The sequence below is a fragment of the Chionomys nivalis genome, chromosome 6 (genome assembly GCF_950005125.1).
Source record: "Chionomys nivalis chromosome 6, mChiNiv1.1, whole genome shotgun sequence".
NCBI classification, from domain to species: domain Eukaryota; kingdom Metazoa; phylum Chordata; class Mammalia; order Rodentia; family Cricetidae; genus Chionomys; species Chionomys nivalis.
The window spans coordinates 23,044,539-23,070,403 of NC_080091.1; the positions used below are offsets into that span (position 1 = coordinate 23,044,539).

Below are 25,865 nucleotides of genomic sequence, written 5' to 3' on the forward strand. Positions count from 1 at the left end.
CACTGGGAGCCGCTTCCGTTATCCAGGACGAGAAGCGACCGAGCGACGGGATTGGCCGACAGCCGCACGCCCCGCGGCTTCGGGAGAGCCCCGCCTGCCTGTCTCACTCCCCTGGCGGTGCCTCTAGGAGGGCGGGGCCTGGGAAAGTCGGGGGCCCCGAGTCTCAGGGCTCTGATTGGTCGTAATCTCGGGGGCGGGGCGACGGGCGGGGCTGGAGCTCCTTCCTAGGCTGCAGCCTCCCGCGCGCCTCCAGCGTTGCATCATCTCCAGCCAGCAGCAGGTCTGAAAGAAGGCTGGGCGCGGCGCGGTGGGCTCTGCCTCGGTTTCAGCTCACAGACCACCTCTCTCCTCATCTTTCTAGAAATTGTTCCTGTAGGAACTAACAGAGTTACGGAGCCGCAGCTGGCGCAGGCCCCTGTCTCCGCCTGATCCATTCATTGGAAGCAGGTCTTTTCTCCGAGTCCAAGTTCCTTGCGTGCTGCAGTTTGGAGCGGCGGGCAGCGACATGGAGAAGAGCAGCGAGACCAACGGCTACCTCGACGGCACCCAGGCAGAGCCTGCAGCCGGGCCCCGCACGCCCGAGCTGGCGGCTGACAAAACGCGACGCTGCGCTGCCTTTTTTCGGCGCCAGGCGCTGGTGCTGCTCACTGTGTCGGGGGTGTTGGTGGGCGCCGGCATGGGCGCGGCGCTGCGCGGGCTGCAACTCACCCCCACTCAGATCACCTACCTGGCTTTCCCCGGCGAGATGCTACTCCGCATGCTGCGCATGATCATCCTGCCGCTGGTGGTTTGCAGTCTGGTGTCGGGCGCCGCCTCCCTGGATGCCAGCTCCCTCGGGCGTCTGGGCGGCATCGCGGTCGCTTACTTCGGCCTCACCACGCTGAGCGCCTCTGCACTCGCGGTCGCTTTGGCGTTCATCATCAAGCCAGGGGCGGGCGCGCAGACCCTCCAGTCCAGCAGCCTGGGGCTGGATGACTCGGGGTCTCCTCCGGTCTCCAAAGAGACGGTGGACTCTTTCCTCGACTTACTCAGGTAATGCACTTACATCACCTAGAGTTAATTCAGCTACTGCTGTCCTTTAACGTGAAATATCAAAATTGTCTCCGGGCTGCATGCTAGTCACACCTTTAAAGACTGGAGGCCACAGTTTTCCGTTAGGTGGAGATGTTAGTCTGCCTTCCCACTGTGCCCTACTCTTTAGACGTGGGCTGCTCTCACTAATTTTTTTTTTTTAATTGTACCCATCATGACTCGAAAGTCTTCATTTTTCTCCCCGACAGTACCTCAAAGCGTCTGGCACATTGAGTGACATTTGCCTGTGGAGCCATTTCAGTCTGAGGCTTCTCTGCCCTTGGTCTGTGAAGGAAGTTGGCAATTTTCTGCAGAATTGTGGATGTGTCCAATAATAATAAACCTGGAGTTAGTTATGTGGGGCCCGTTGCCCAGATACATAACTCTCCCTTGGGCTTGGGACAGGTTGGTGACTCCATCAGGACGGGTGTCTAACATTGTTTCTTTGTAGGAAGGTGTGAGATCCAGAAGGTTGAGAGTCAAGTCTTCACTTAGCTCTGCTGGGTTTTTTGTTTTGTTTTGTTTCACTGGGAGGTTGTATTTCATTCCGAGATGATGTGGTGTAGTTTCCAGAGCTTCACCTCTGACTTTCTACACTAATCCAAAGTTCACAGACGGGGAAACAGCAGCCTGCAGGCGTTTACTTATCCAACCAGGGCCATTTGAGTGAGGAGTCCAGCTGGCTCCCCTTCCAGATTTTTGAGTTTTAGTGGTATGTTTTGTCTTGAGTCACTGCTGAGGTGGTGAAAACCAGAAAACTCTGGGCCAGCAACTTGCCTTTCTCCTGTTTCCATGTCTTCATTTGGAAAATGTGACAACTGTCTGCCATTTAAGAAAGTGATTGTTATCTAAAACAAAATTGAAAAGCTTGAGACATGGTATTGAGAGAAAAAAAAATCTGATGAGAAGGACCAAAAAATTCTTGCAAACAAAGCAAGTGGAGGTAGCCTATGGGGATGTCAAAGGGATTGGAGCCTTTGGTCCCCGCCAGGCAGCTCGATAGTCTGAATTTTAAGGGTTGAGAGTAACTGTAGATGGGCTAGAGGATGAGACCTGCTGACGTCCAGATCCCCTTTGGCTTGTATCAGGGCAGCTGCCTCAGGGAGGAAAGGCAATTGTGGGGGGTTCCAGGATTCTTTATTTTTTTTAATGATCTGTGGCCCAGGATGTTCATCTGTGCATCTCTTGGTAATTCACAGCGAGCCATAATAGTGTTCTTTCATCTCTGCAAAAGGAACTGACCAGAAACTGGGGCCTCGAGGCATGAAATACACCTCATTGCCATCAGAAAAAGGACTTCTAGTGCTTTACTTTGTGGTTTTAGACCCAAGGCCTTCAGCTCCTGCTTTCGAAGGGGGTGGTGACCCAGTGCCATGGCTTAAGGGTCAATAAGGGTCAATGTAAGTGTAACTTCTCAGTGACAAGGGCCACACCCGGCACACAGAAGGCGTGGAAGCACTTTCTCTGGCCTGTGAGGGTGGAAGAGTGTTTTCTAAGGCTTCTCCCAACTAGCTCCACTTGATCAAGGCAGGAAAGGAGGTACAATCCTGCTTCCAGTCTAGGAAACTGAGCCGAACATTAGGGAAGAGAGGGCTCGGGACACTCAGGAGGCAGAGGCCCATGGAGGACACTCAGGAGGCAGAGGTCAGAGCATCTCCAGCGCTGAGACCAGCCTGGGCTGCTAGTGAAATCTTAACCAAGAGAGGGGTTTATAGTTCTGTGGGAGAGGGCTTATCTGGCATGCTGAAGGCCCTGACTTTGACCTTCCTCACCAGGGATGGGGAGCTTAGGAGAACAGTGGGTCTTCTGCCCCGTGGTTCCTGGCTGTTCATCTTGCTCACTCCCCAAGGCAGCGTGTATGATAATAGTATTACGTGGCTGATCTAATGCCACTGTCTCACAGATGTTTGCTGTGAGCAAAAGAGGAACTAAGAAGAGGAACTGCTGCCATTCAGCTAGGTGGGTGCCTACTCCTTCCAAGTGGGCCTTTGGCTGAAGCACTTGAGTGATGGAACATTTGCTTCTATCTGCTCAGATTTGATTTGATTCCAGTATCTTGACAGGAAAAGGCCCAAGTCACCTGGAAATGTTTCCTGAGCTTAGGGAGTCTCTTGATCAGTTTTTTTTCCCCATTTTTGTTGTTTTGTTTTTGTTTTTAGACAAGATTTCACACGCTGGCCCTGGCTGTCTTGGAACTCACATAGCTCAGGCTGGCCTCAAGCTTGAGAACACGCGCATGCCTGCTATTATCACCAACACCAGCCCTGCCAGTCTCCATCCCAGCCTTCCTCAGCTTCCATCCTCATAGGGGGTACCAAGATCTGAAGGGAGACATCTTTGTTAACCAGCTCTGAGACAATAAACACCAGGGCTAACAAATCGCTCGCAGATATACATACCATGCCTTATCCTGTTCGGGAGTCTTTGAAGTTCCCACAGACTTAGTAAAGAAGTTTTGAACTTAAATAAAAGGAAATCCTTCAGAAGCAGCAGCAACAGCAAGGAGCAAAAGTTCACGATTTCATATTCTTATAGAGAACGGGGAAATGCGTATCCCACTCTTGACAATAGATCAGAAGGACAGACAGCGCCAGGTGTATACAGAAGAAACGTTTTTGAAGTTTTTCCGCACGGTGCTTGTGGGTCTTTAGCACCCCAGCTGAGCTCTCCATTTGACAGTCCAGATGTGCCTCACACCTGGTTTCCTGTTTAAGTGAGATATCCAGAGATTCGTACTGTACTGTAAAGACTTGTCTATTCATTCTGCCCAGGTTTGGCCAGAGTGACCGACTCTCTGGATTGAATGGTACACTCAGCATTTTTGTGTTTGCATTTTGGCCCATAGTAAGACATACTTTTTATAGTATGGCATCTACAATATATATGTGCTCCCCAGACCCAGGTACACAAATCACAGCAAGTTTACAGCAAACACTGTTTTCAGTGTGGTACTTGATCCCTTCTAAAATGGTGCCAATAAATTGATTTTTGTGGCCAACTCATGTGTGAGACACTTTGGTCTAATGCCTGAATGGTGTTGTTCTGCAACTCAAGGCAAATTGGGATCAAACAACAGAAAGGAGAGAAATGGAAAGCTAGGTAAGATAAAGAGTCCCAGGGTTAGAAACACAGCTGGGCATGGTGGTGCACGCCTGTAACTCCAGCTGTTGCAAAGTAGAGACAGGACGCTCGGCTACATAAAACTATATTTCAAAAAAACGAAAACAAAAAACCTATGCTCAGGGAGCTCTAGTACATCTAGAGGTGAGTCCAAAAAGACTGTTTGGTATTTCAGATTCTGGGTCTCAGAACTGCATGTGTGTGCTACCCAGCGGGGACATACACTAGTCATGTGTAGTTACTTAATGAAATTAGGGCTAGGAAGGTAGCTCAGTTGGTAAAGAGCTTGCCTAGAATTCTAGCATTAAGCCTGCATAAAGAGGATATGGTAGCATTTGCCTGTGCTCCTTGCACTTGGGAGGAGCAAAAGTTCTAGGCCATCCTTAGAGGCATAGTCAAGGCTAGCCTAGGATATATGAGATCCTGTCTCAAAATAGAATAATAAATTTACAAGTAAGTAAAATTCCATTCCCTCAGTTGCATTGTTAACTGATAATCAATGTTCAGTCTAGGGGTTTTCAGGTTATTGGCCTCTTATTTGAGGAATTAAAATAAAGGGTTATACTGACCTACAAAGTAGTAAGGAAACTTTATTCGAAAGCCAAGTGATAGTACCAATTAGAAAGAAAACAGCAGGTTACTCAAGGGCCCCGGTTACAGTTTGAGACTGCCTTTGGTGGGATTCAAGAGAAAGAAGAGGGGCCTGAAAAATAGCTCAGTAGGTCAGAGCACATACGGAACTCTTGAAGAGAACCAATTTTGGTTCCTGGTATCCATATCGTAGCCTCCAGCCATCCGTAACTCCTGGTTTAGGGATCCAATACCCTCTTCTCACCTCTTCAGGCACACATACACACAGACCAAACACCCATGCACATAAAATATATTAACAAATGAAATAGAGAAAGAAGAGTTTGGCTGTTAAGGGGCATAGCATGGGTGGCTGTTTTTACTGACAGTCTTTTGATTGACCTTAATGGATGGCACTTAGGGCTGTTATGAATAACACAATGTAAACCTTTGTTCCCTGTGCATATTTTCTGTAATGTATCTAATTGTAATCATATGCATTCCCAATTAAGCACAGGTATAAGACAGTAAGTAGTTTTCCCCCTAACAATTCATGCAAAGGACACGGTTTGTCCTATGCTCATTCACACAAACTAGTTCTGGAGAGACTGGCCCTCCTACCCTCTTACAGGAGGTATTGAAAATACGTTTGAATAGAACCTGTTTGTGTTTGATGTTCATTGAGGGGAGGAGAAACGTAGTCCATTGTTTGTGGTGGTATGTGATACAGCTTGATGCCGGCGGAGAAGGACTTAGGTTGCTAACGTTGCCAGGTGCATTGTTCAGAGGCATGTGTGTACACAGGATATGTAGGTAAAGGGCCTGGGTTGTCAAGCGTATTATTAGATGGAAGTGTGCATAGCCCAAATTGAGCGGAGTCCCAGCCTGCAAAGCTATGCTTGCCTGCTTCCAGAAGTGTCCAGTAGCCAGTCACCACTGGGCAATACGCATATGAATACTCCTACTGGTCAGGGCTGGTCCAGGTAAAGCCACAAAGGGAAGGAAGGAGATTAACTTCATGACTCTGGGCACTGGGAAGGTGAAAAGTCACCTTCAGAATCCTTTGCCTCTCGGTGTTGAAAGCCCACGAAGTGGGGAGAGCACCTACAGATGAAGCTTTGAAGGAATGAAACTGCTTGCTTGCCTGGCAAGCCGCTCTTGCTGGAGTTCAGGAGCGCGGGCTGAGATGAGTATCTGTGCTTTCCCGCTGCAGTCCCTGGGAGCCAGCCAGAGGGAGGCCCTCCAACCCCTGGTTTGTAACAGCCAGGGCCCAGAGTGAAAGAAGTAGGTTTTAGGTGAGTGCTGTGAGGGTTAATCTTGCTTAAACAGATTAAGGAGAACCTAGGAAATGGGGAAGGCACGCTCCTAAACATAGCCGTAAGGAAGTTTCCGTGCGTGGTGGATCGTGAGGTTTCTGATGTAAGGAGTGGATAATTCACCGATGGACTCGAAATCTGAATGGGCTGGTAGGGGGCGGTAGGACTGGAAGAGCCTGGCAGGGGAAGGAGCTCCCAGGAGTCAGTGTTCTTCGGGGCTGGTCTCGCCTAGCCCCGGAGCTCTTCCTCTGCTTCCTGTCTGCTGGGATGTGAGTTGCTCCACCGTGCCTTCCCTGCTGTAAAACACTGAACCTTAGGAAACCTTGGAGTCAGTAAATAATTCCTCCCTTCAAGTTGTTCTCTCGTGGCGTGTAGACACAGCTTCGAGGAAGCTAGCACGCGCATGCGCACACGCACCCACACCCACACACCAAGGGCTTGAGATCTGTTACTAAGAATTTGGCCATCCTGTGTCTCGTCAGCGTGCTTCTTCAGTATGTATTTGCTTTGACTCCTTTTGCCCAGGACTGTGCTGTTCAGATGCTCTGTGTTATCAGCTGGGTCCTTTTACTGCCAGCTCGTGCTCGGCTGTATTGAACTACCACGTCTGCTCTCTCCTCTGTGATGGACATGGTGCTGGGGCTCTTAGGAGCGATGCTGTCGTGTGCACAGGTCCTCCCGCAGATACATATTTCCACTTCTCTTGGACAGATAGCCAGGCATACAGTGCTGAGTCCATGCTGAATGTATTTGAACTGCCAAAATACACTGAGTTCTTTTTACCTTTACCCTTTTTTCTTTTTGGAAGGGCAGCAGGGGCGGGAGGTCGGGGGTCAAGAGTTCTTCTTTAGCCTGTATTATGTCTATATCTTAGGAAGCATTTGCAGAGCAAATTATTCCCTGTGGGAGGGAAAGATTTTCCTAGTTAGGGTTTCTATTGCTGTGATAAAACTCTATGACCAAAGCAACTTGGGGAGGAAAGGGTTTATTTAGTTTCTACTTCAAATCACTGTTCCTCACTGAAGGAAGTCAGGACAGGGACTCAAACAGTGCAAGAACCTGGGAGCAGGAGCTGATGCAGAGGCCAGCCATGGAGGAGTTTCCTGGACCACTAGCCCAAAATTGACACCACCCACAGTGGGCTGGGCCCTTCCCTATCATCCACTAATTAAGAAAATGCCCTACGGCAGGATTTTAGGGAGGCAGGTTTTTTTTTCTCTCAACTGAGGTTCCCTCCTTTTCAATGACTCTAGCTCATTGGTTCTCAACCTTCCTAATACTGAGACCCTTTAATACAGTTCCTCAATGGTTAATGACCCCCAACCATGAAATTATTCTTATTGCCGCTCCATAACTGTAATCTTGCTACTGATGTGAATCAAAACGTACATACCTGTGGTTTCCAATGGTCTTAGGTGACCCCTGTGACCTCTGCGAAAGGGCTAGCTTGTGTCAAGTTGACATACAACTAGTCAAGTCCGAAGGTGGAGGTTTTCTGGCTTGGCAGTCTCCACAACTTCCTTGTCCTCACAGAAAGAGAACTCTCTGGCCAGCTGGGTCTGGGAACTGAGAATTGGCAAGTAGTTGGTAAAGACGGGGAAGGCTGGCATGGGCTCTCGCTGCCCCTGAGGAGACTAGCAATCAGAAGCCAATGCCAGACCTAGCGACAGGATGTAGATGCGACAGGAAGTTGGTTTGTAAGGGAAAGAAGGTAAATGCATTGCTGTTCACAGATATACCAGATACTACCCAATATAAGTTGCTAGTTTATCTTTCAAAAACAGGGTGGGAGGGTTATGTAACACAGGCCAGTCTTAAACTCACGATATAGCCAATGACGACTTTGAGCTTCCTATCCTCCTGCCTACACCTCCCAAGGGCTTGGGTTCTAGGTATGTGCCCAGTTTAAGTGCTGATGGGGACCAAATCCAGCCCATTCATGCTATCAGCTGAGCTACACCCTCAGTCCACATCTGCTTGGTTAAAGAAAATATGCCCGAGGGGGGAATTTATCACAATTCTCAACAATTAACTCAGCCAAGAATCACCATTTTTCTGCTCTCATGTAGGCGTATACTTGCTGGTTGACCTTAAGGATACAGAAAGCGATTCAGGCTTCATAAACCAGGAGTTGGGGGGGGGGGGGGACTGTAAATGCTGGCTGCCCTCTGGAAGCAGAGTGAGAGTTCTAAAGAAGTTTGGGGGTTGGCTTTCATCTCATTTATACATTTGCCGCTATCTAGTACCACATAACAAATGGACTGCAATCTAGCAGCTCAAACCCCCATCCAGATATCATCCCAGAGACCTGTGAGGCAACAATCTTGGCATTCAGCTTCCTTTTGTTAGAGGACTACAGTCCAGGCATCAGCCAGGCCCGGGCTCTCGTCTGAAGGCTCATCTCGGGAGACTCACTCTGGAGGATGTTGGCAGAACTTAGCTCTTTGAGGTTTGAATTTAGAGCCATGGTTCCTACTTGGCTGTTGGCTGGAGGCTACCCTCAGTTCCTCGTCAGGTGGGGCTTTCCAGAAGAGCTCAGACGGCTGGCAGGAGAGCATGCTAACAGAATGGGAAGCTCCCGTGTTAGGTAACCAAACGATGGAAGGAATGTCCTATTGCTTTTGGAGCAATTACAAGGAAGTCATCGACCCCATCACACAAGGGAAGGGGATTATGCAAAATCGAATACCGAAAAGCTATCTTAGATTGCCCGCCACGGGGTTGTAACCACCACCCTCGGTCGGCACCCCAGTGCTGTCTGTGTGTGTGTTTGCTTTTTGTCCTGTCGCTGTGATAAAACACCCTAACAGAAGTGACTTACGGGAGACAAGGTTTATTTGGCTTCTAGTTCAAGGTAGAGTCCACCAAGGTAGGAGGAGCCTGAAGCAGCCAGGCACATGGCCTCCACATCAGAAAACAGAATAGTGAACGTGTGTGCTAAGTTCATGCTCTCTTTCTAGTCAATCCAGGACCCCATGGGGACGGCTCTACCCTCTTTCAGGCTGTGTCTCCCGCCTCAATTAACCCAGTTAAGATAATCCCTGAAAGGAATGCCCTTTCTCCCACATGCTGCTAGGTGCTGCCAAGTTGATAATGAACTCACCATCTCACCTCAACAACAGGAATGTCTTAGGATTTCTGTTGCTTTGAAAACATATCTTGCGGCTGGCTTGTTACAGTTCAGAGGTTTAGTACATGATCATCATGGCAGGAGGCATGGTGGCACACAGGCAGACATGGTGCTGGAGAAGGAGCTGGGAGTTCTACATCTTGATCTGCAGGCAGCAAAAGGAGACTATGTGTCACACTGGGCATAGCTTGAGCATATAAGAGCTCAAAGCCCTGGCTGGCTTTTTGGGACCCTATTCCTCATACTGCATTGCCTTGCCCAGTCTTAATACATGGACGGTGCTTAGCCTTACTGCAACTTAATACGCCATGCTTTGTTGATATCCATGGGAGACCTGCCTCTTTCTGAACAGAAACTAAGAAGGAGTGGATTGTGTCAGGGGCAGAGGGAAGAGAGGGGGAAACTATGGTCAAGATGTAAAATAAATAATTTAATTTAAAGAAAAAAGATCTCAAAGCCCACCTCCACAGCGACACACTTCTTCCAACAAGGCCACGCCTTCTACTAGTGCCACTCCCTGTGGGCTAAGCCTGAGAGCATGGAGGCCATTCCTACCACACCACAGGAGTCAGAACTGGTGGGAAAGCCCAGCACCAGCATCTGTGTAATGATGACCCTGAGCCTTTCATCCTTCCAGACTTCCTGTTCCTGCTGGAAGTACACAGCTGGAGTGTGGTAGCATGTAAATCAGCACCAGCATCCTACACAGAGCCTGGCTCCAAAGGGGATACTCCCAGCACGTGGGAGGCAGAAGCACGTGAATCTCTGGGGGTTCAAAGCCAGCTTAGTCTATATAGTGAGATGTCTTTAAAAAAAAAAAAAAAGACATCAATAAAAATTATTTTGAACTTAGTTCTTTTAAAAACTCATTTATGCTCTTAACCACTAAGAACCACTTTCCAGCCACCAAGAAATATGTTTACTATAGAAATGCAGGGCTGAAGAGATGGTCAGTGGTTAGAGTGAGCGCTGCATATCATGGGGAACCAGAGTTTGGTTCTCAGCACCCATGGAACAAACCAGGCACCCACATGTGCCTTTAACCCCAGCTCTGATGAGGAGAAGGGATAGGATTGTCGGGATTCGGGGATTTGTTTGCTCCAGATTGAGTGAGAAACCTCTTCTTACAGAAATGAGGTTGTGAATGATTGAGGAGAACGCCTGACTTCAGCCTCTGGCGTCAGCATGTGTGACCATAGTGCACACACATGCATATACACAGACACAAATAAGTAAATGAATCTTTAAAAAATACATAAATTCTATAAATCAGAGGTTGGACCCTTCTTTCTGATTAGAATCACTGCTAACCATATTACCAAAAGCAATCTACAGATTCAGTGCAATGCCCAGCAAAATTCTTCACAGACCTTGAAAAAAATGGTACTCAACTTCATATGGAAAAGCAAAAAACCCAGGATAGCCAAAACAATCCTGTACAATAAAAGAACTTCTGGAGGCATCACAATCCCTGACTTCAAACTCTACTACAGAGCTACAGTACTGAAAACAGCCTGGTATTGGCATAAAAACAGACAAGAGGACCAATGGAACTAAATCAAAGACCCGGATAGTAATCCACATACCTATGAACACCCGATTTTTGAAAAAGAAGCAAAAATTATAAAATGGAAAAAAGAAAGCATATTTAACAAATGGTGCTGGCATAACTGGATTATCAACATGTAGAAGAATGAAAATAGATCCGTAACTATCACCATGCACAAAACTCAAGTCCAAATAGTTCAAAGACCTCAACATAAAGCCAGCCACACTGAACCTTATAGAAGAGAAAGTAGAAAGTACACTTAAACACAGCACAGGAGACCACTCCCTAAATATAACCCCAGTAGCACAGACACTGAAAGAAACAATAAATGGGGCCTCCTGAAACTGAAAAGCTTCTGTAAAGCAAAGGACACGGTCAACAAGACAAAACGACAGTCCACAGAATGGGAAAAGATCTTCACCAACCCCACATCAGACAGAGGTCTGATCTCCAAAATATACAAAGAACTCAAGAAATTGATCATGAAAAGAACACATAATCCAATAAAAAATGGAGCACAGACCTAAACAGAGAACTCTCAACAGAGGAATCTAAAATGGCTGAAAGACACTTAAGGAAATGTTCAACATCCTTAGTCATCAGAGAAATGCAAATCAAAACAACTCTGAGATTCCATCTTACACCTGTAAGAATGGCCAAGATCAAAAACACTCATGACAACTTATGCTGGAGAGGTTGTGGGGGAAAAGGGAACACTTCTATATTGCTGGTGGGAATGAAAGATGGTACAGCCCCTTTGGGTATCAGTATGGCAATTTCTCAGAGAATTAGGAAACAACTTTGCTCAAGACCCAGTAATACCGCTTTGGGGTATATATATTTAAAGGATACTCAATCGTGCCACGAGGACATGTGCTCAACTATGTTCATAGCAGCTTTGTTTGTCAAAGCCAGAACCTGGAAACAACCTAACTGCCCCTCGACCGAGGAATGGATAAGGAAAATGCAGTACATTTACACAATGGAGTACTACACAGCAGAAAAAAATGACATCTTGAAATTTGAAAGCAAATGGGTGGAGCTAGAAAACATCATATTGAGTGAGGTAACCCAGACACAGAAAGACAATTATCACATGTACTCACTCATAAGTGGTTTTTAAACATAAAGCAAAGAAAACCTGCCTACAAATCACAATCCCAGAGAACCTAGACAACAATGAGGACCCTAAGAGAGACAAGTGAATCTAATCTACATGGGAAGTAGAAAAAGACAAGCTCTCCTGAGTAAACTGGGAGCATGGGGACCATGGGAGAGGGTCGAAGGGAAGGGAGAAAAATATATAGCTCAATAAAATCAATAAAAAATTTTAAAAAAAAAAGAATTACTGCTGAGCAGACATGCAGGTTGATGCTTGGACTTCAGTGGAAAAGGAAAGACTCAGATTTTATAATTCACCATTGGTGCTGCAGTTTCTTAGCAATATGATAATTCCTGGAGACTTTCCAAACAAAACAAACCATTATCCCGTAATTTACATAGTAGTTGTATTCCTGGAGATTTGAACGTGTGTTCAAATTATAAAATGAAAAAAACACAGTCTCCTGGTTGGAGTTAGTCCAAGCTCAGGTGGTTATAAATAACTATTATTGTGCTGAACCTTGGGGAGTATAGGGGTTTTGAGAAAGTTAATCATAAAGGATTTTGTTGTACTTGCCAGGACAAATTTCAGAACCCTGGTAGCCTCCCTTCCAAAGTCCCTCAGTTCCATAAATGGATCTCAGTTATTGTGACAAAACAAAATCCATTGGTTCAGCAGGTGTAGTGATAGACACCTATATTTGCAATTCTTGGAAAGTCGAGGAAGGAAGGTGGGGGGTTTAAAGTCGGCCTGGACTACACAGTAAACTTTGTTCCACAATTAAATAAGTAAAAATCCCTGGGACCGGAGAGATGGCGCAGCTTTTAGGAGGGTTGACGACTACCCTTGCGAAGGACTGGCGTTCAGTTCCCAGGCCCCATCAGGTGACTCCGCTGTAATTACACCTTGTAGGATCCAGCGCCCTTGTTTGACCTCTGGGAGTGCCTGCACAGATGCGTGCATGGCCGAGAGGATGCATGAACATGCACAATAATAAAAGTAAATATGTTTTTGTTTTTTGAGACAGGGTCTCTCTGTGTAGCCCTGACTGTCCTGGAACTCACTCTGTAGACCAGGCTGGCCTCTGACTCACAGAGATCTGCCTGCCTCTGCCTCCCCAGTGCTGGGATTAAAGGCGTGCGCCACCACCGCCATGGCATAAGTGTAAATCTTAAAACAACGGCACAACCCCAAGCCTGTGGTGCTCAGAAGTTCAGCATCATCTCTGCTACCAGGCGAGTTCAAGGCTGTCTTGGCTACGTGAGATACTATAAATTTTTAAAGAATGAGCTGGGGGTATGTCTCAATGATAGGACACTTGCCTGTTGTATACAGAGCCCCAAGTTATCAAACCTTAGTACTAAACAAAACAAAACACAACCAAAATAAGAAAGAAAAACAACAACAACAAAATCCAAAAAGTAAATATACAATCCTGACAAAATGCTTTCTTTTTCAACAGAAACCTGTTTCCTTCCAATCTTGTGGTTGCAGCATTCTCTACGGTAAGGTTTGCTACTTCGTCAAATACATGAAACTTTGATTGAAGAACTGTATAAATTAGTGCCCAGAATGTGATAATGTCGAGTAAGGATGGATCCTACTGTAGACCATCCCCAAACCCTTCAGGAATGAGTCTTATTAGGAGAAATGACCCTGAAATCATGATGAGGCCTCAACGAGGGAAGGAGAGCATTACACACACACACACACAATGGACAATCAATAATAGAGTCAGACGGTGTGGCCATGAAGGGAGGGGCTTCCCTGTGAACTCGGGAGAGGAGTCTCATTAATAGCGAGAATAAGAGAGATGGGAGCGCCATGAGGATGAGTGGGGAGGCCAGAGGAACCTCTTCATAGACATTCCAGAACAATCCAAAGGGATCTTGTTATAAGTAAACATTAGGGTTGGTTTCTATAGAAGAATAATTGAAACAAAATTAAGAAAGGACAAAACTCTAAAATGTAGAAACCCCCTACGGTCTTTAGAAAATGCCCCCAAACCATTGTTTGGAGGATGTCCTAAACATTGTAGAATTTTTAGAAATAGTATTTTTGTTCTGATGTACATGTTCCAGAAAAAAAGAAGTAGGAGGAAATCTTCCCACAGTTATTACCTAGAATAACTTTTCACTGACATTTAGGTGTATATTCTTCAGGTTAGTTAGTTAGTTAGTTAGTTAGTTAGTTAGTTAGTTAGTTAGTTAGTTGTTAATTCTGTGTTTGAACGTTCTTCTGCATGTATATCTGTGCACCACATGCATGCCTGGTGCCCTCGGAAGGCCAGAAGAGGACATTGGATCCCTTGGAGTTATGGACAGTTGTGAGCACCTGTGTGGGTGCTGGGAATTGAATCCGGGTCCTCTGGAAGAGCAGCCAGTGTTCTACCTTTTCTCTAACCCCTGTAAATGCAGATTTAAAAAAAAAATTATGTATGGATGGATCCCGTGTATACATGCACAGATAAGCTTTATGATGCACCCTTCCTATGGCAGCCTAGGAAGAACCTTTTTCCTCTCACCTAGAAGCTGGTGGCTGTAAGAATATAGCACACTTTTCTGTGTCCTGTTGGATGTTCAGGTTGTTTGTAGATTTCCCCCATTTTTAAGCAATGTGGAAAAGAAGTACCTCGAGCCATTCTTCACACAGAAAATGAGTAGATAGGCCCAGGCATTTTGATCTAATTGCTTTTTATAAGAAAAAAAATGCTCTTATTTTTTATTTTCTTCGTTTTTGTTTTGCATATTTTTTTACACAGAAGAAAACGACCTATTTTGCGTTTTTAATCTGCATGTGAGCACGGGGTGAACTGTATATATAATGCGAGGTAGAGAGAACAGTAGCTTTTGGTGCTTGTCATAAAAGGGATGGGGTTGGGTTGGTTTCCCTGCCCCCCCATCACAAGACAGCTGCATATATCTGCCTCTCTGAAACTTTGATAAAGCTGAGAGAAGCCAAAGCTCATCAAACATGGGCACAAGCAGGCGCTTGGGTCTGTGCTGTCTGGACATCTGACCACTCTGGAGCCACACGACCTCAGTAGCTGTGATGAGACCCACACTCCTGCAGAGCCCGCGCAGTAGTGGGGACAAAGATGTGGTGCACACCCTGCAGAGGTGTGTCTGCTCAGCCAACAGTAGGCCAGGGCCCAGTAGACTTTGTCTTGCCTCACGCCCCTTCCTCTGGAGGTGACAGCTCACGCCAGGTTAGAAACAGATGCCAAAGAGCAGCCACGCTTGAGCCATTCCGGAACACAGTGGATGAATGACATGAATGAGTGAAAAAACGTGATGGACTTTAGCTTTCTGGAATGTGTGCCAAACCTCAAATAATCTGAAGCCTGAGCTGTTAGAGTACCGAACTGTCAGCAGGAAACTGTGCACCTCTTTTTTAACCTTTTGCCCAAGGAACAGGTGGGAATTCTATTTCCTTGGGTCGCTAACTCACCCAAAAGCTTCTTAGGGTGGGCTGCCTTGGTGTTAATGGAACTTTTATGCAGGTTTCAGAGGTCAGTGTCAGGCCAGCCAAGTGCAGCCTGGCCGGCACACTCACAGAATAGCAGTAGAATAAGATCTCACTATGCCCTCGGTGCCTGTGGGTAGGTCCCTAGACACGTTCACTGACGATGGGTTCTCTTCCTCTCTGTCAGTCTGCAACCAGTTACAAAATGGTGACCCATAACACCAGCTCGGGGAACGTGACCTACGAGAAGGTAAGAATCTCCAGAAGAACGCAAAAGGGTGTGGAAAGCAAATCAGCTTCCTTAGTGAAGGATGTCCACCATATGTCTTTACTTCCTGGGGTTGGAAATTGGGGGTTCTGAATGGGATATTTAAAGCCCCCAGGTTAGGTTTGCTCCTTACCACCACGGCCCAATGCCAGAGTCTGGAGCACAGGAATCTTCAGAGGTCTGTAAGCTCTTTCCGAACACTCCTTCTTTCCTAATGCGATGGAAAGTGACAGTGTACACACAGAGCTTGGAAAAAACTAACACGATATAAGGGAGAAATAAAAATAACACAATAGGGCTGGAGAGATGGCTCAGCGGTTAAGAGCACTGACTGCTCTTCCAGAGGACCCGAGTTCAATTCCAAGTCAACCACGTGGTGGCTCACAACCATCTATAATGAGATCTGGTGCCCTCTTCTGGCCTACAGCAGGATACTGTATAAATAAATAAATCTTTAAAAAAAAAAGCATAATAACCCAATACATATTTTACCATGTAAATGGACAATTTAGAAGATATAGCAAAGTTTTTGTGTATTTCCATCTACTTGGAATTAATAAATTTGGATTTAAAAAGCAGTGAGGCCTGGTACTGACTGGGCACTGTCCCCAGCGCTTGTGAGGCTGAGGCAAGAGAATCACTGTGAGTTCCAGGATAGCCTAGGCTATACAGAAAGATTCTGTCTCAGACATAAAATTAAGTATTAAAAAAAAAAAAAGCATGGTGGCATATGGAAATAAGGCAAGAGGATCCGGAGCCCAGAGTGAAGACCAGCCAGTGCAGCATGGTAAAACCCCATCGCTATAAATACAATAAAGTTTCTCTGCTGTTGTTCCTAAAATCTCAGCACTAAGGAGGCTGAGACGGGCGTTTCAGGTCAGCCTGGACTACATAGTCGAAGGGCCCATCTCAGAATAACAAAGTCACAAATAAACAAAAGCAGTAAGGCAGAATCTCGCCTAATAGTGTTAGACTTTTTTTTTTTTTTTTGCATCTTTTGAAAATAGGTGCTAAGCCAATACTTCCCTATCTGTCATGTGTACCGTAACCCAGAATGCCATAGCTGCTCCTGCAGGTGGACATGTTGTGCCAGGGATTTGGATTTTGATACTTTATCTTGTCAACACACCTTTCTAAAGTGGAAGATAACACTTGGTAAAGTTAAAACAAAATGGTGTCTTTCTTGAATTTACATCAACTTGGTCTCTTTGGAAAGTTCAAGGTCTTTGTGTATGTCTGTGTGAGGGTGTCAGATCTTGGAGTTACAGGCAGTTGTGAGCTGCCATGTGGGTGCTGGGAATTGAACCTGGGTCCTCTGGAAGAGCAGTCAGTGCTCTTAACCACTGAGCCATCTCTGCAGGCCATAGGTAAAATTTTTATTTGTTGGTTTTGTGTATCCTCGACTGTATGTCCCATTGTTTTCCGTTCCCTTGATTTTGACTCGCTAAAGATTAAAGACGTTAAAGAAAATGTAAGTGTTTGATTGTTAGACACACAGTGCTCCAGACCCCGAGCAGACCCACTCCAAAGTGACCCATCTGTTGTTGAATATAAATCTATCTCTTCTGATCTTCAGGTCCCCATTGTCACCGACATTGAAGGGATGAACATTTTAGGACTGGTCCTTTTTGCCCTGGTGTTAGGAGTGGCTCTCAAGAAGCTAGGCCCCGAGGGAGAAGAGCTCATCCGCTTCTTCAATTCCTTCAATGAGGCAACGATGGTGCTGGTGTCCTGGATTATGTGGTGAGTGTCACTCTGCCATCTCTCTTCCTCTGTCCCCCTCACATCTAGGAAAGATTTGATACTCTAGGTTACCTTGTGGGACTCCTGGCCTCATGCCCGGTGCGCAGTTAATGAAATACAAACCAGCCATGGTACAAGACGTGATGATGGGACCCATGTGAGATGACTCAGGGGCTAAGAGTAAGCCTGAAAACCTGAGTTTGATCTTTGGAACCCACAGTGGGAGGAGAAAACAAATGCCTAAAAGTTGTTGTCCCACCTTCATAAGTCCCCTGACATCTCATACACACACACACACACACCATGATGATGACGTTTTAAATCTTTTAAAAAGTGATGCCGGTGCAATCTTCTCTCCTCTTGTCTGGATCTCCTAGAGATCTGGTGCGCCCATCGTTACCGTGTGGTATCCACACTGACTCCTTGACTCCGATCACCACCGGGTCCATGTATGGGTTCCCATGTCGGCACGTATGTTTGCCACATCCAGCTTGTGGTCTGCTGAATAAAAGAAGGGTCTTGTATCTTCACATGATAAACGTTAAGATTTGAGGAGGCTTGCCAGTGTGACCTTTTACAACAAAGAGGACAAACTCCTCTCACCCTGCTTGGGTAAAACTTGAAGTGGCCATTTGTGAAAGCTTCTAATTTATAAGTGCTCCTCTGTGTCATCTTAATGGAAGGACAGTCGCTCGATAGAGATCATTAGCTTGATTCCTGCTGACCATCTCCTTCAAAACAACTTCCCTGAAACCAGCCAGTCCCAGACCTCATGTCTTCAAAGCTTTTCCGACACTTCACCTGTCTTAAACACCATGACATCAACAGCGTGGAGAGGAAAGGGTTTATTTTAGCTTACAGTTTCCCATCCTAGTCCGTCATGGGAGGAAGTCAGGGCAGGAACCTGGGAGCTAATGCAGAGGTCATGGAGGGGTGCTGCTTACTGGCTTGTCCTCATAGCTTGCTCAGCCTGCTTTCTTACAGCACCCAAGACCACTTGCCCTGGGGTGGCTCTGCCTAAGGTCATCTGGGCCCTCCCCAATCAATCATCAACCAAGAAAGTACACTACGCCACAGGCCAATCAGGTGGGGGCATTTTCTCCATTGATGTTCCTTCCTCCCAGGTGACTTAGCTAGCCTGTGGCAAGTTGACCTTAAGAACTTGCTAGCACAGCCACTGAGCAGACCTCAGAATTTTAACCTCCATCTATTAGTTGTTAAAAACTAGTTTATGCTTTCACGCACAAAGTATTTCTTATTGTCGACTGCTAACAATCCCAGCGCTATTCTCTCTGATGACTTAGGTTCCAACTGGACAGGATTTAGGAGAAATTTAAAACTGACGGGCCTAATCCAGACTCCATCAGTGGTGTTTCTCTTGCTCAGCGTAAAAATCACATAGTATAACTCTCACTGCAAGCGTGCCTCTTCACTTGGTTGCCATCGTTCCAAGGAAAGAACTGTGGTTTGGTCTGGTTCGGTTCGGTTTTTTGAAGTAGGGTTTCATGTAGCCCAGGTTGGCCTTGAACTTGTTGTGCAGCCAAGGCTGATCTAGAACTTCCGATCCCCATGTCTGAATCTCCCAAGTACTGGCAGACCTACGTTCGCACACCCACGTAAGTGCCCTTACTCCTGAAAACAGAGTGTCTGAACTGTTAGAGAACTGACGGGTCTGCAAGCAGGCAGGGCACAGAAGGGAAAGCTGGCATGGGCAGTCATATCCTAAGGGTGCCCACCCAGTTGAAAATCAAGTAATAGCAAGTTGGCTTTGCCAGGAATTGATGAGGATGAGATTAAGGTTCTTAATGCTGGTACTTTTGACATCCGAACTGGCCTTCAAAGTCGTGACAGTGTCTTCCTGACAGCTCCAAAAGTGTCTTAAGAGAAAAAAAATCCCCCCCTGGGTGGCCACTGGGGCAGGATGGGGCGGATGGCTTCCCTCTAGACTGTTGGTGGGAATGAGGATTGGCACACACTTCAGAGAACAGTGCAGCACCACTGACTATTGAAAATGTGCACACCTTCAAGTCAGCAGGGCCCCCACTTGATATCTTGACTAGACACATGGCCACCAGCAGGTATGTTTCCAAAGATGAGAACCTAGGAAGAAACCACAGCGCTCCCATTTTGAGAAAATACTAAAAACAAGGCCATGAGCTATGCACAGTTGTAATCCCAGCCCGTGATTTGTAGGACTAAGAGGATTAGGAGTTCAAGGACAGCCTTGACTACACATGACCTTGCCTCAAACCCAGCCTCCTTTGAAGAAAGAAAGCATGGTGAAGGTTAGGAGCAACGCAAATGGCTATCAGTAGCAGGCAGGTGGATAAACAGGATGTGGTATCAATAACATGGAGTGGTAAAAACCGATCCTCTGGTGTACACTACAGCATGGAGGCACCTTTAAGGCATTAAGCTAATGAAACAGGTTGTCACAGAAAGACAAAATGTGTGTTCTGCTTTTGTGTACCAGAGACTGGTTGGGGTGGAGGGCCTGGGATCCGCAATCCAATGAGAACAAAGCTTTACTAAGGAATGACAGAAACACCCTTGGTCTGGGTGGTTATGGCTGCCCCACAATTCCAACGTCCTTAGTGTCGATCAACTCTACACAGTGGGTCATCTAAACGCTAAATCTTGTGTGTATTTCATCGCAAGCAAAGGTAGCTTGCTAAATACTGATATGAAAATATCTTGGTAGCGTAACGTGGAGTGCTTGTCTAAGGAGAGGCTGGCTGGAAGTGGCCGCCAAAGAGCAGTGTGCCTGTCGTCTCAAGGATAAACCTTATTGAAGATGAGGCTTAAAATTCCTAACACCGCGTAGAATGTCTCTAGAAAGAAAACTCAAGAAGCCAGTCACACTGGCCGTCTCCACTGGGCGCTCAGGGGCTGACCGGAGAGACTCAGACTACTCACCCTTTGTGCCCCTGGAAATCTGAACTAGGAGGCATTATTAAGTAAAAATTAAAATGTATAAAGTAAAACGATTGTAGGACTATTACTGAATTGATGCTAAATTTACAGAACTGATTTTTGTTCTTTGTAGTTTCTATAATTTATTCCTTTTCTCACACACACACAAAAAAATCCTTGTTCTGGCAGTGTTCCCAGAACCTCATTGTTAATGACTTTTTCCCACAGAATCATGTCTGCTAAACCAAAAAGAATGTAGACCGTCCCAGAAGCCCTGGGCTATGTTCCGTTGTATCACGGCAGTTGTGCGGAATTCACGTCTTTCTGAGTTCTCAAAACAGGTCTGAGCGAAGCTGAAAGTCAAGTTTGTAGTCTCAAGGCCTTTAATTGCCAGGTAGTTGGTAACAGTCCATGGGTCAGGAACATATGTAGAGCCAGGTATAATGGCACATGCCTGTGAACTCAGCACTCAGGAAGTTGAGGCAGAGGGATTTTATGCTCCAGGCTAACCTGGACTATGTAGTGAGACCTTGTCTAAAAGGAAGGAAAGGGGAAGAAGGAGAGGAGAGGAGAGAAGAAAAACTAAAAGAAAGTAAGTATGCATAGATCAAAGAAAAGTGGTCTACGTGTGCAGATGCACTCAGTTGCAAGACCTTCATTTCAATCAGTCACGCAATCTATTATCTATTTTTTTCCAATCTATTTTTAAAAAAAAAAAAAAAGTCAACTCCATCTTTTCCTGTTTTTAGAGTAACTCTATACAGAGATGAAAATAACCAGTTGAAAATTCCTGTTTTGGGAGACCCAGCATCTCCCAGCCCCTCCTCAACACCTCGCCAAAGGCCAAGCATCTCCCAGCCCCTCCTCAACACCTCCCCAAAGGCCCAGCATCTCCCAGCCCCTCCTCAACACCTCGCCAAAGGCCCAGCATCTCCCAGCCCCTCCTCAGCACCTTCCCAAAGGCCCAGCATCTCCCAGCCCCTCCTCAGCACCTCCCCAAAGGCCCAGCATCTCCCAGCCCCTCCTCAGCACCTCCCCAAAGGCCCAGCATCTCCCAGCCCCTCCTCAGCACCTCCCCAAAGGCCCAGGATCTCCCAGCCCCTCCTCAGCACCTCCCCAAAGGCCCAGCATCTCCCAGCCCCTCCTCAGCACCTCCCCAAAGGCCCAGCATCTTCCAGCCCCTCCTCAGCACCTCCCCAAAGGCCCAGCATCTCCCAGCCCCTCCTCAGCACCTCCCCAAAGGCCCAGCATCTCCCAGCCCCTCCTCAGCACCTCGCCAAAGGCCCAGCATCTCCCAGCCCCTCCTCAACACCTCCCCAAAGGCCCAGCATCTCCCAGCCCCTCCTCAACACCTCGCCAAAGGCCCAGCATCTCCCAGCCCCTCCTCAGCACCTTCCCAAAGGCCCAGCATCTCCCAGCCCCTCCTCAGCACCTCCCCAAAGGCCCAGCATCTCCCAGCCCCTCCTCAGCACCTCCCCAAAGGCCCAGCATCTCCCAGCCCCTCCTCAGCACCTCCCCAAAGGCCCAGGATCTCCCAGCCCCTCCTCAGCACCTCCCCAAAGGCCCAGCATCTCCCAGCCCCTCCTCAGCACCTCCCCAAAGGCCCAGCATCTTCCAGCCCCTCCTCAGCACCTCCCCAAAGGCCCAGCATCTCCCAGCCCCTCCTCAGCACCTCGCCAAAGGCCCAGCATCTCCCAGCCCCTCCTCAACACCTCCCCAAAGGCCCAGCATCTCCCAGCCCCTCCTCAACACCTCCCCAAAGGCCCAGCATCTCCCAGCCCCTCCTCAACACCTCCCTGCTGAGTGCCTGTGCTTGTGACCTAGGTACGTACCGATAGGCATCACGTTCCTGATTGGAAGCAAGATTGTGGAAATGAAGGACATTGTCATGCTTGTGACCAGCCTTGGGAAATACATCTTCGCATCTATCCTGGGCCATGTTATTCATGGAGGAATTGTTCTGCCTCTTGTCTATTTTGCTTTCACACGGAAAAACCCTTACAGATTCCTCCTGGGCCTCCTCACGCCGTTTGCTACAGCTTTCGCCACCTGCTCCAGGTGAGTGATCTCGGGAATGCCCTTGGCTACTCGACCCTATGGAAATGGAGTCAGGTGAGCCCGGTGGCTCTCTTTGGGACATTTGATGTACTGTTCCGCCTATCCACCATGGGGTGGTTGCGAGTCGGGCAAGGGGCTGGAGACTGAAACACACACACAGAGACAGAGACACAGGTCATCCTTGAAACAAGAATGCCCCCTCTATTGTGCTCCAGGGAAGCTTATATAGGGCTCTCCTTGACTAATGGCCATGGCCCAGCTCTTGGGATTTTCAGCTGCAAACCTACCAGAAACCACTCCCCTGCCTCAGGAACTCATGAGGGTCTTGTGCCCAGAGCAGCTGCAAGCACAGGAAAGCAAACTGCTTACTCCGGGCAGGCAAGGGGGTCACAGAAAATTCAGGGTCTGAGGGTCCGCAGTCCCCAACAATTTTCTACTGAGGCAAGATGTGGCTCCTGGCTGAATCTACGTGAGTAATGGGATAAGTGGACCCTGGAAGTCGTGTCTGAATCTAGTGGGGCTTGGCAAAGCCTTTTGCTACTGGAAACTTTTTTTTTTTTTTTTTTTTTTTTTTTGGTTTTTCGAGACAGGGTTTCTCTGTGGTTTTGGAGCCTGTCCTGGAACTAGCTCTGTAGACCAGGCTGGTCTCGAACTCACAGAGATCCACCTGCCTCTGCCTCCCAAGTGCTGGGATTAAAGGCGTGCGCCACCACCGCCCGGCTGCTACTGGAAACTTTGAAAGATGTCTGCTGTCCCCCTTAATTCAAGGGAAGAGAACCAGAAGCTCACTAGGATGCTGCCCGTGGCTGCTCCGGGGTCTGGGATACATATCACCTGGCTCGGAAGGACTACTCTCATGCTGGATTGTTTTGTTCACTTCTAGCTCAGCTACCCTGCCGTCTATGATAAAGTGCATTGAAGAAAACAATGGTGTAGACAAGAGGATCAGCAGGTTCATTCTCCCCATTGGGGCCACTGTGAACATGGACGGAGCAGCTATCTTCCAGTGTGTGGCCGCCGTGTTCATCGCCCAGCTCAACAACGTGGACCTGAACGCAGGACAGATCTTCACTATTCTGTGAGCCTGTTGTTCTTTCCTACATCTCTAGGCCTGGCTTAAAACTTCGATTTTTTTTTTTTAATGTTTTATTGGTTGGTTGGTTGGTTTATTGTGATTGCCTTTGAAAAGCCAGTCTCACCGTCATTCAGTATCTCATTTGTAAGACGGCGAGAATTCATCACCATCATCCCTCAGTATCTTGGGATTTAGTTGTCTTACTGCTGGGACAGAATACCTGACAGAAAGCAACTTAAGGCAAGAAAGCTATGTTTTGGCTTACGGTTTGAGCGGACACAGTCCGTCGCCATTGTGGGAGAGGTATGGACGTGCGAGTGAATGTAAGACTGTTTGCTCACAGCTGAGTGGATCAGGGAGAGATGTATCCTGGCATTCAGTTGCCATTCTCCTTTGTCCTTTTTTATGTAGTAGCCTATGGATGGTGCTCCCCAACTTTAGGATGAGTCTTCCCACCCCAGTTAACCCTGTCTAGAAATGTCCCCACAAACACACCCAGAAGTATGCCTCACTAAGGCCCCAGGTATTTCCCAATTTAAGCAAACTGTCCAAATCAGCGAACCAAGGACTCCCCCCCCCCCCCCCCGCAGATAATGGATGGCTGAGTACTTAGCTTTTTGTGTTGCTATGACAAAGTATTTGTCAGAAATAACCTAAAAGATGAAAGGTTTATTGGGGCTCATGGCTTAAAGGGATTTTATTTTAGTCCATCGTGAGAGAGAAGAATGATGTTGTGTTTACAGAGTGACAGACAGGACCTGGGGCAGATATAGCCTTCAAGGCCCACCGGCTCCTAGTGAAGTACTTTGGCCAACCAAGCCCCAACTTCAAAGACTCCATAGCCTGCAAAGTACAGCAGCCAACTGAGAAAAAAGTCTTAAAACATGAGCCTGCAGGGACATTTCAGATCCAAACTTGTGTCTTGTCTATAGTTTGTACACATTTTCCTCTATACTTTAAATCATTTCTAGACTACTTCTATACTTAATATGATGTAAGTGCTATGGGAATGGTTGTTACATTGTATCATTAAGAAAATAAGAAGAGGGGGCTTGAGAAAGGGCTCAGCGATTAAGAGCACTGACTGCTCTTCCAGAGGACCCGGGTTCAGTTCCCAGCACCCACATGGCAGCTCACAACTGTCTGAAAATCCAGTTCCAAGGGATCTGACACCTTCACACCAATGCACATAAAATAAAGATAAATAAATCATTAAAAAATTTTTTTAAAAAAGAAAATAAGAAGAAAATGACCTGTGGATGTTGAGTAGCGACTGTTTTCACTGTGTGTGATCTGTGGTTGGTTTAATTTGTGAACACAGAACCTGAAGAGGAGAGGTATGGGTGTGCTTGAAGACTGTATCATCCCCTAAGCCCCTAGAGCAGTGGTTCTCAACCTGGGGGTCACAGCCCTCTCACAGCCAATTATCCAATATTCTGTATATCAGATATTTACACTGTGATTCCTGACAGTAGCAAAATCACAGTCGAAGTAGTAACAAAAATAATCTCATGGCTGGGGGTCCCCACTACATGAGGAACTGTGTTAAAGGGTCACAGCGTTAGGAAGGCTGAGAAGCACTGCCCCAGAGCATATGGGTGTTTTCCGTAAGTCCTGGCTGCAATGCTCTGTGGTCATGGCTGACTTTGCTTTGCCGTCCTCTAGAGTAACTGCCACGGCCTCCAGCGTTGGAGCAGCGGGTGTGCCAGCTGGAGGGGTCCTCACCATTGCCATTATCCTGGAGGCCATTGGACTGTCCACAGAATACCTCTCTCTGATCCTCGCTGTGGACTGGATTGTGTAAGTAGCTGATACCAAGGACCCTGGAGTAAAGAAAGTCTCTTGAGGCCCCTGGGAACTTGATGCTCCACTGGGCCCGGAATGTGCAGAGAAACTTAAAACCATCCTTGCTTGGGAAAGAGTCTATAGTTAAGCTGGCAAAACCAGATTTAGAACTCAAGAAGTCAACAGCTGCCAGGAGATGGTGGCGCATGCCTTAATCTCAGCACTTGGGAGGCAGAGGCAGGTGGATCTCTGAGTACGAGGCCAGCCTGGTCTATAGAGCAAGTTTGGGACAGGCTCCAAAGCTACACAGAGAAACCCTATCTCAAAAAATGAAAAAAAAAAAAATGTCAACAGTATAATAGTCAAGAGCCCGTGGACATCCATGAATGGCGTGAGACACAATCATCAGAACTTGCTTGTAGCATTAAGTAGGTACAAGGAACTATGCAGGTGATTGCTGAGTAGAATAATAATTGATTGGAGCAGTGGCTGGCCCTGATCTGCAAACATCCAAGGAATGGTTTCTATGCAAGGAGAGCATGCAAACACCTTATACTTGAACTCAGAAGATGTTAGGTAAGCAGATGATCAGGCTGCTGTCCCCAGGGTTCCTTGCAGACACAAGAGTTTCTGGATATTGATTGCTTAAGCGCAGATCACAGGGTAAACCACTGGGGCCTGAGCCTGGCCCATCTGTGTG

At 47.0% G+C, this 25,865-nt stretch overlaps 1 protein-coding gene across 1 annotated transcript in view; it reads left to right on the forward strand.

Annotated features, from left to right (window-relative positions):
- The first annotated feature begins 262 nt into the window (after positions 1–262).
- Positions 263–25,865, forward strand: part of Slc1a4 (solute carrier family 1 member 4) — a 30,046-nt gene continuing 4,443 nt past the window's right edge. The window contains exons 1-8 of the mRNA XM_057772845.1: positions 263–280; positions 362–1,032; positions 13,321–13,363; positions 15,511–15,573; positions 17,168–17,334; positions 22,072–22,305; positions 23,189–23,383; positions 25,046–25,180. Coding sequence (XP_057628828.1) covers positions 506–1,032; positions 13,321–13,363; positions 15,511–15,573; positions 17,168–17,334; positions 22,072–22,305; positions 23,189–23,383; positions 25,046–25,180 — 1,364 coding nt within the window. The 5' untranslated portion in view covers positions 263–280; positions 362–505. The remainder of the gene's footprint in view (positions 281–361; positions 1,033–13,320; positions 13,364–15,510; positions 15,574–17,167; positions 17,335–22,071; positions 22,306–23,188; positions 23,384–25,045; positions 25,181–25,865) is intronic.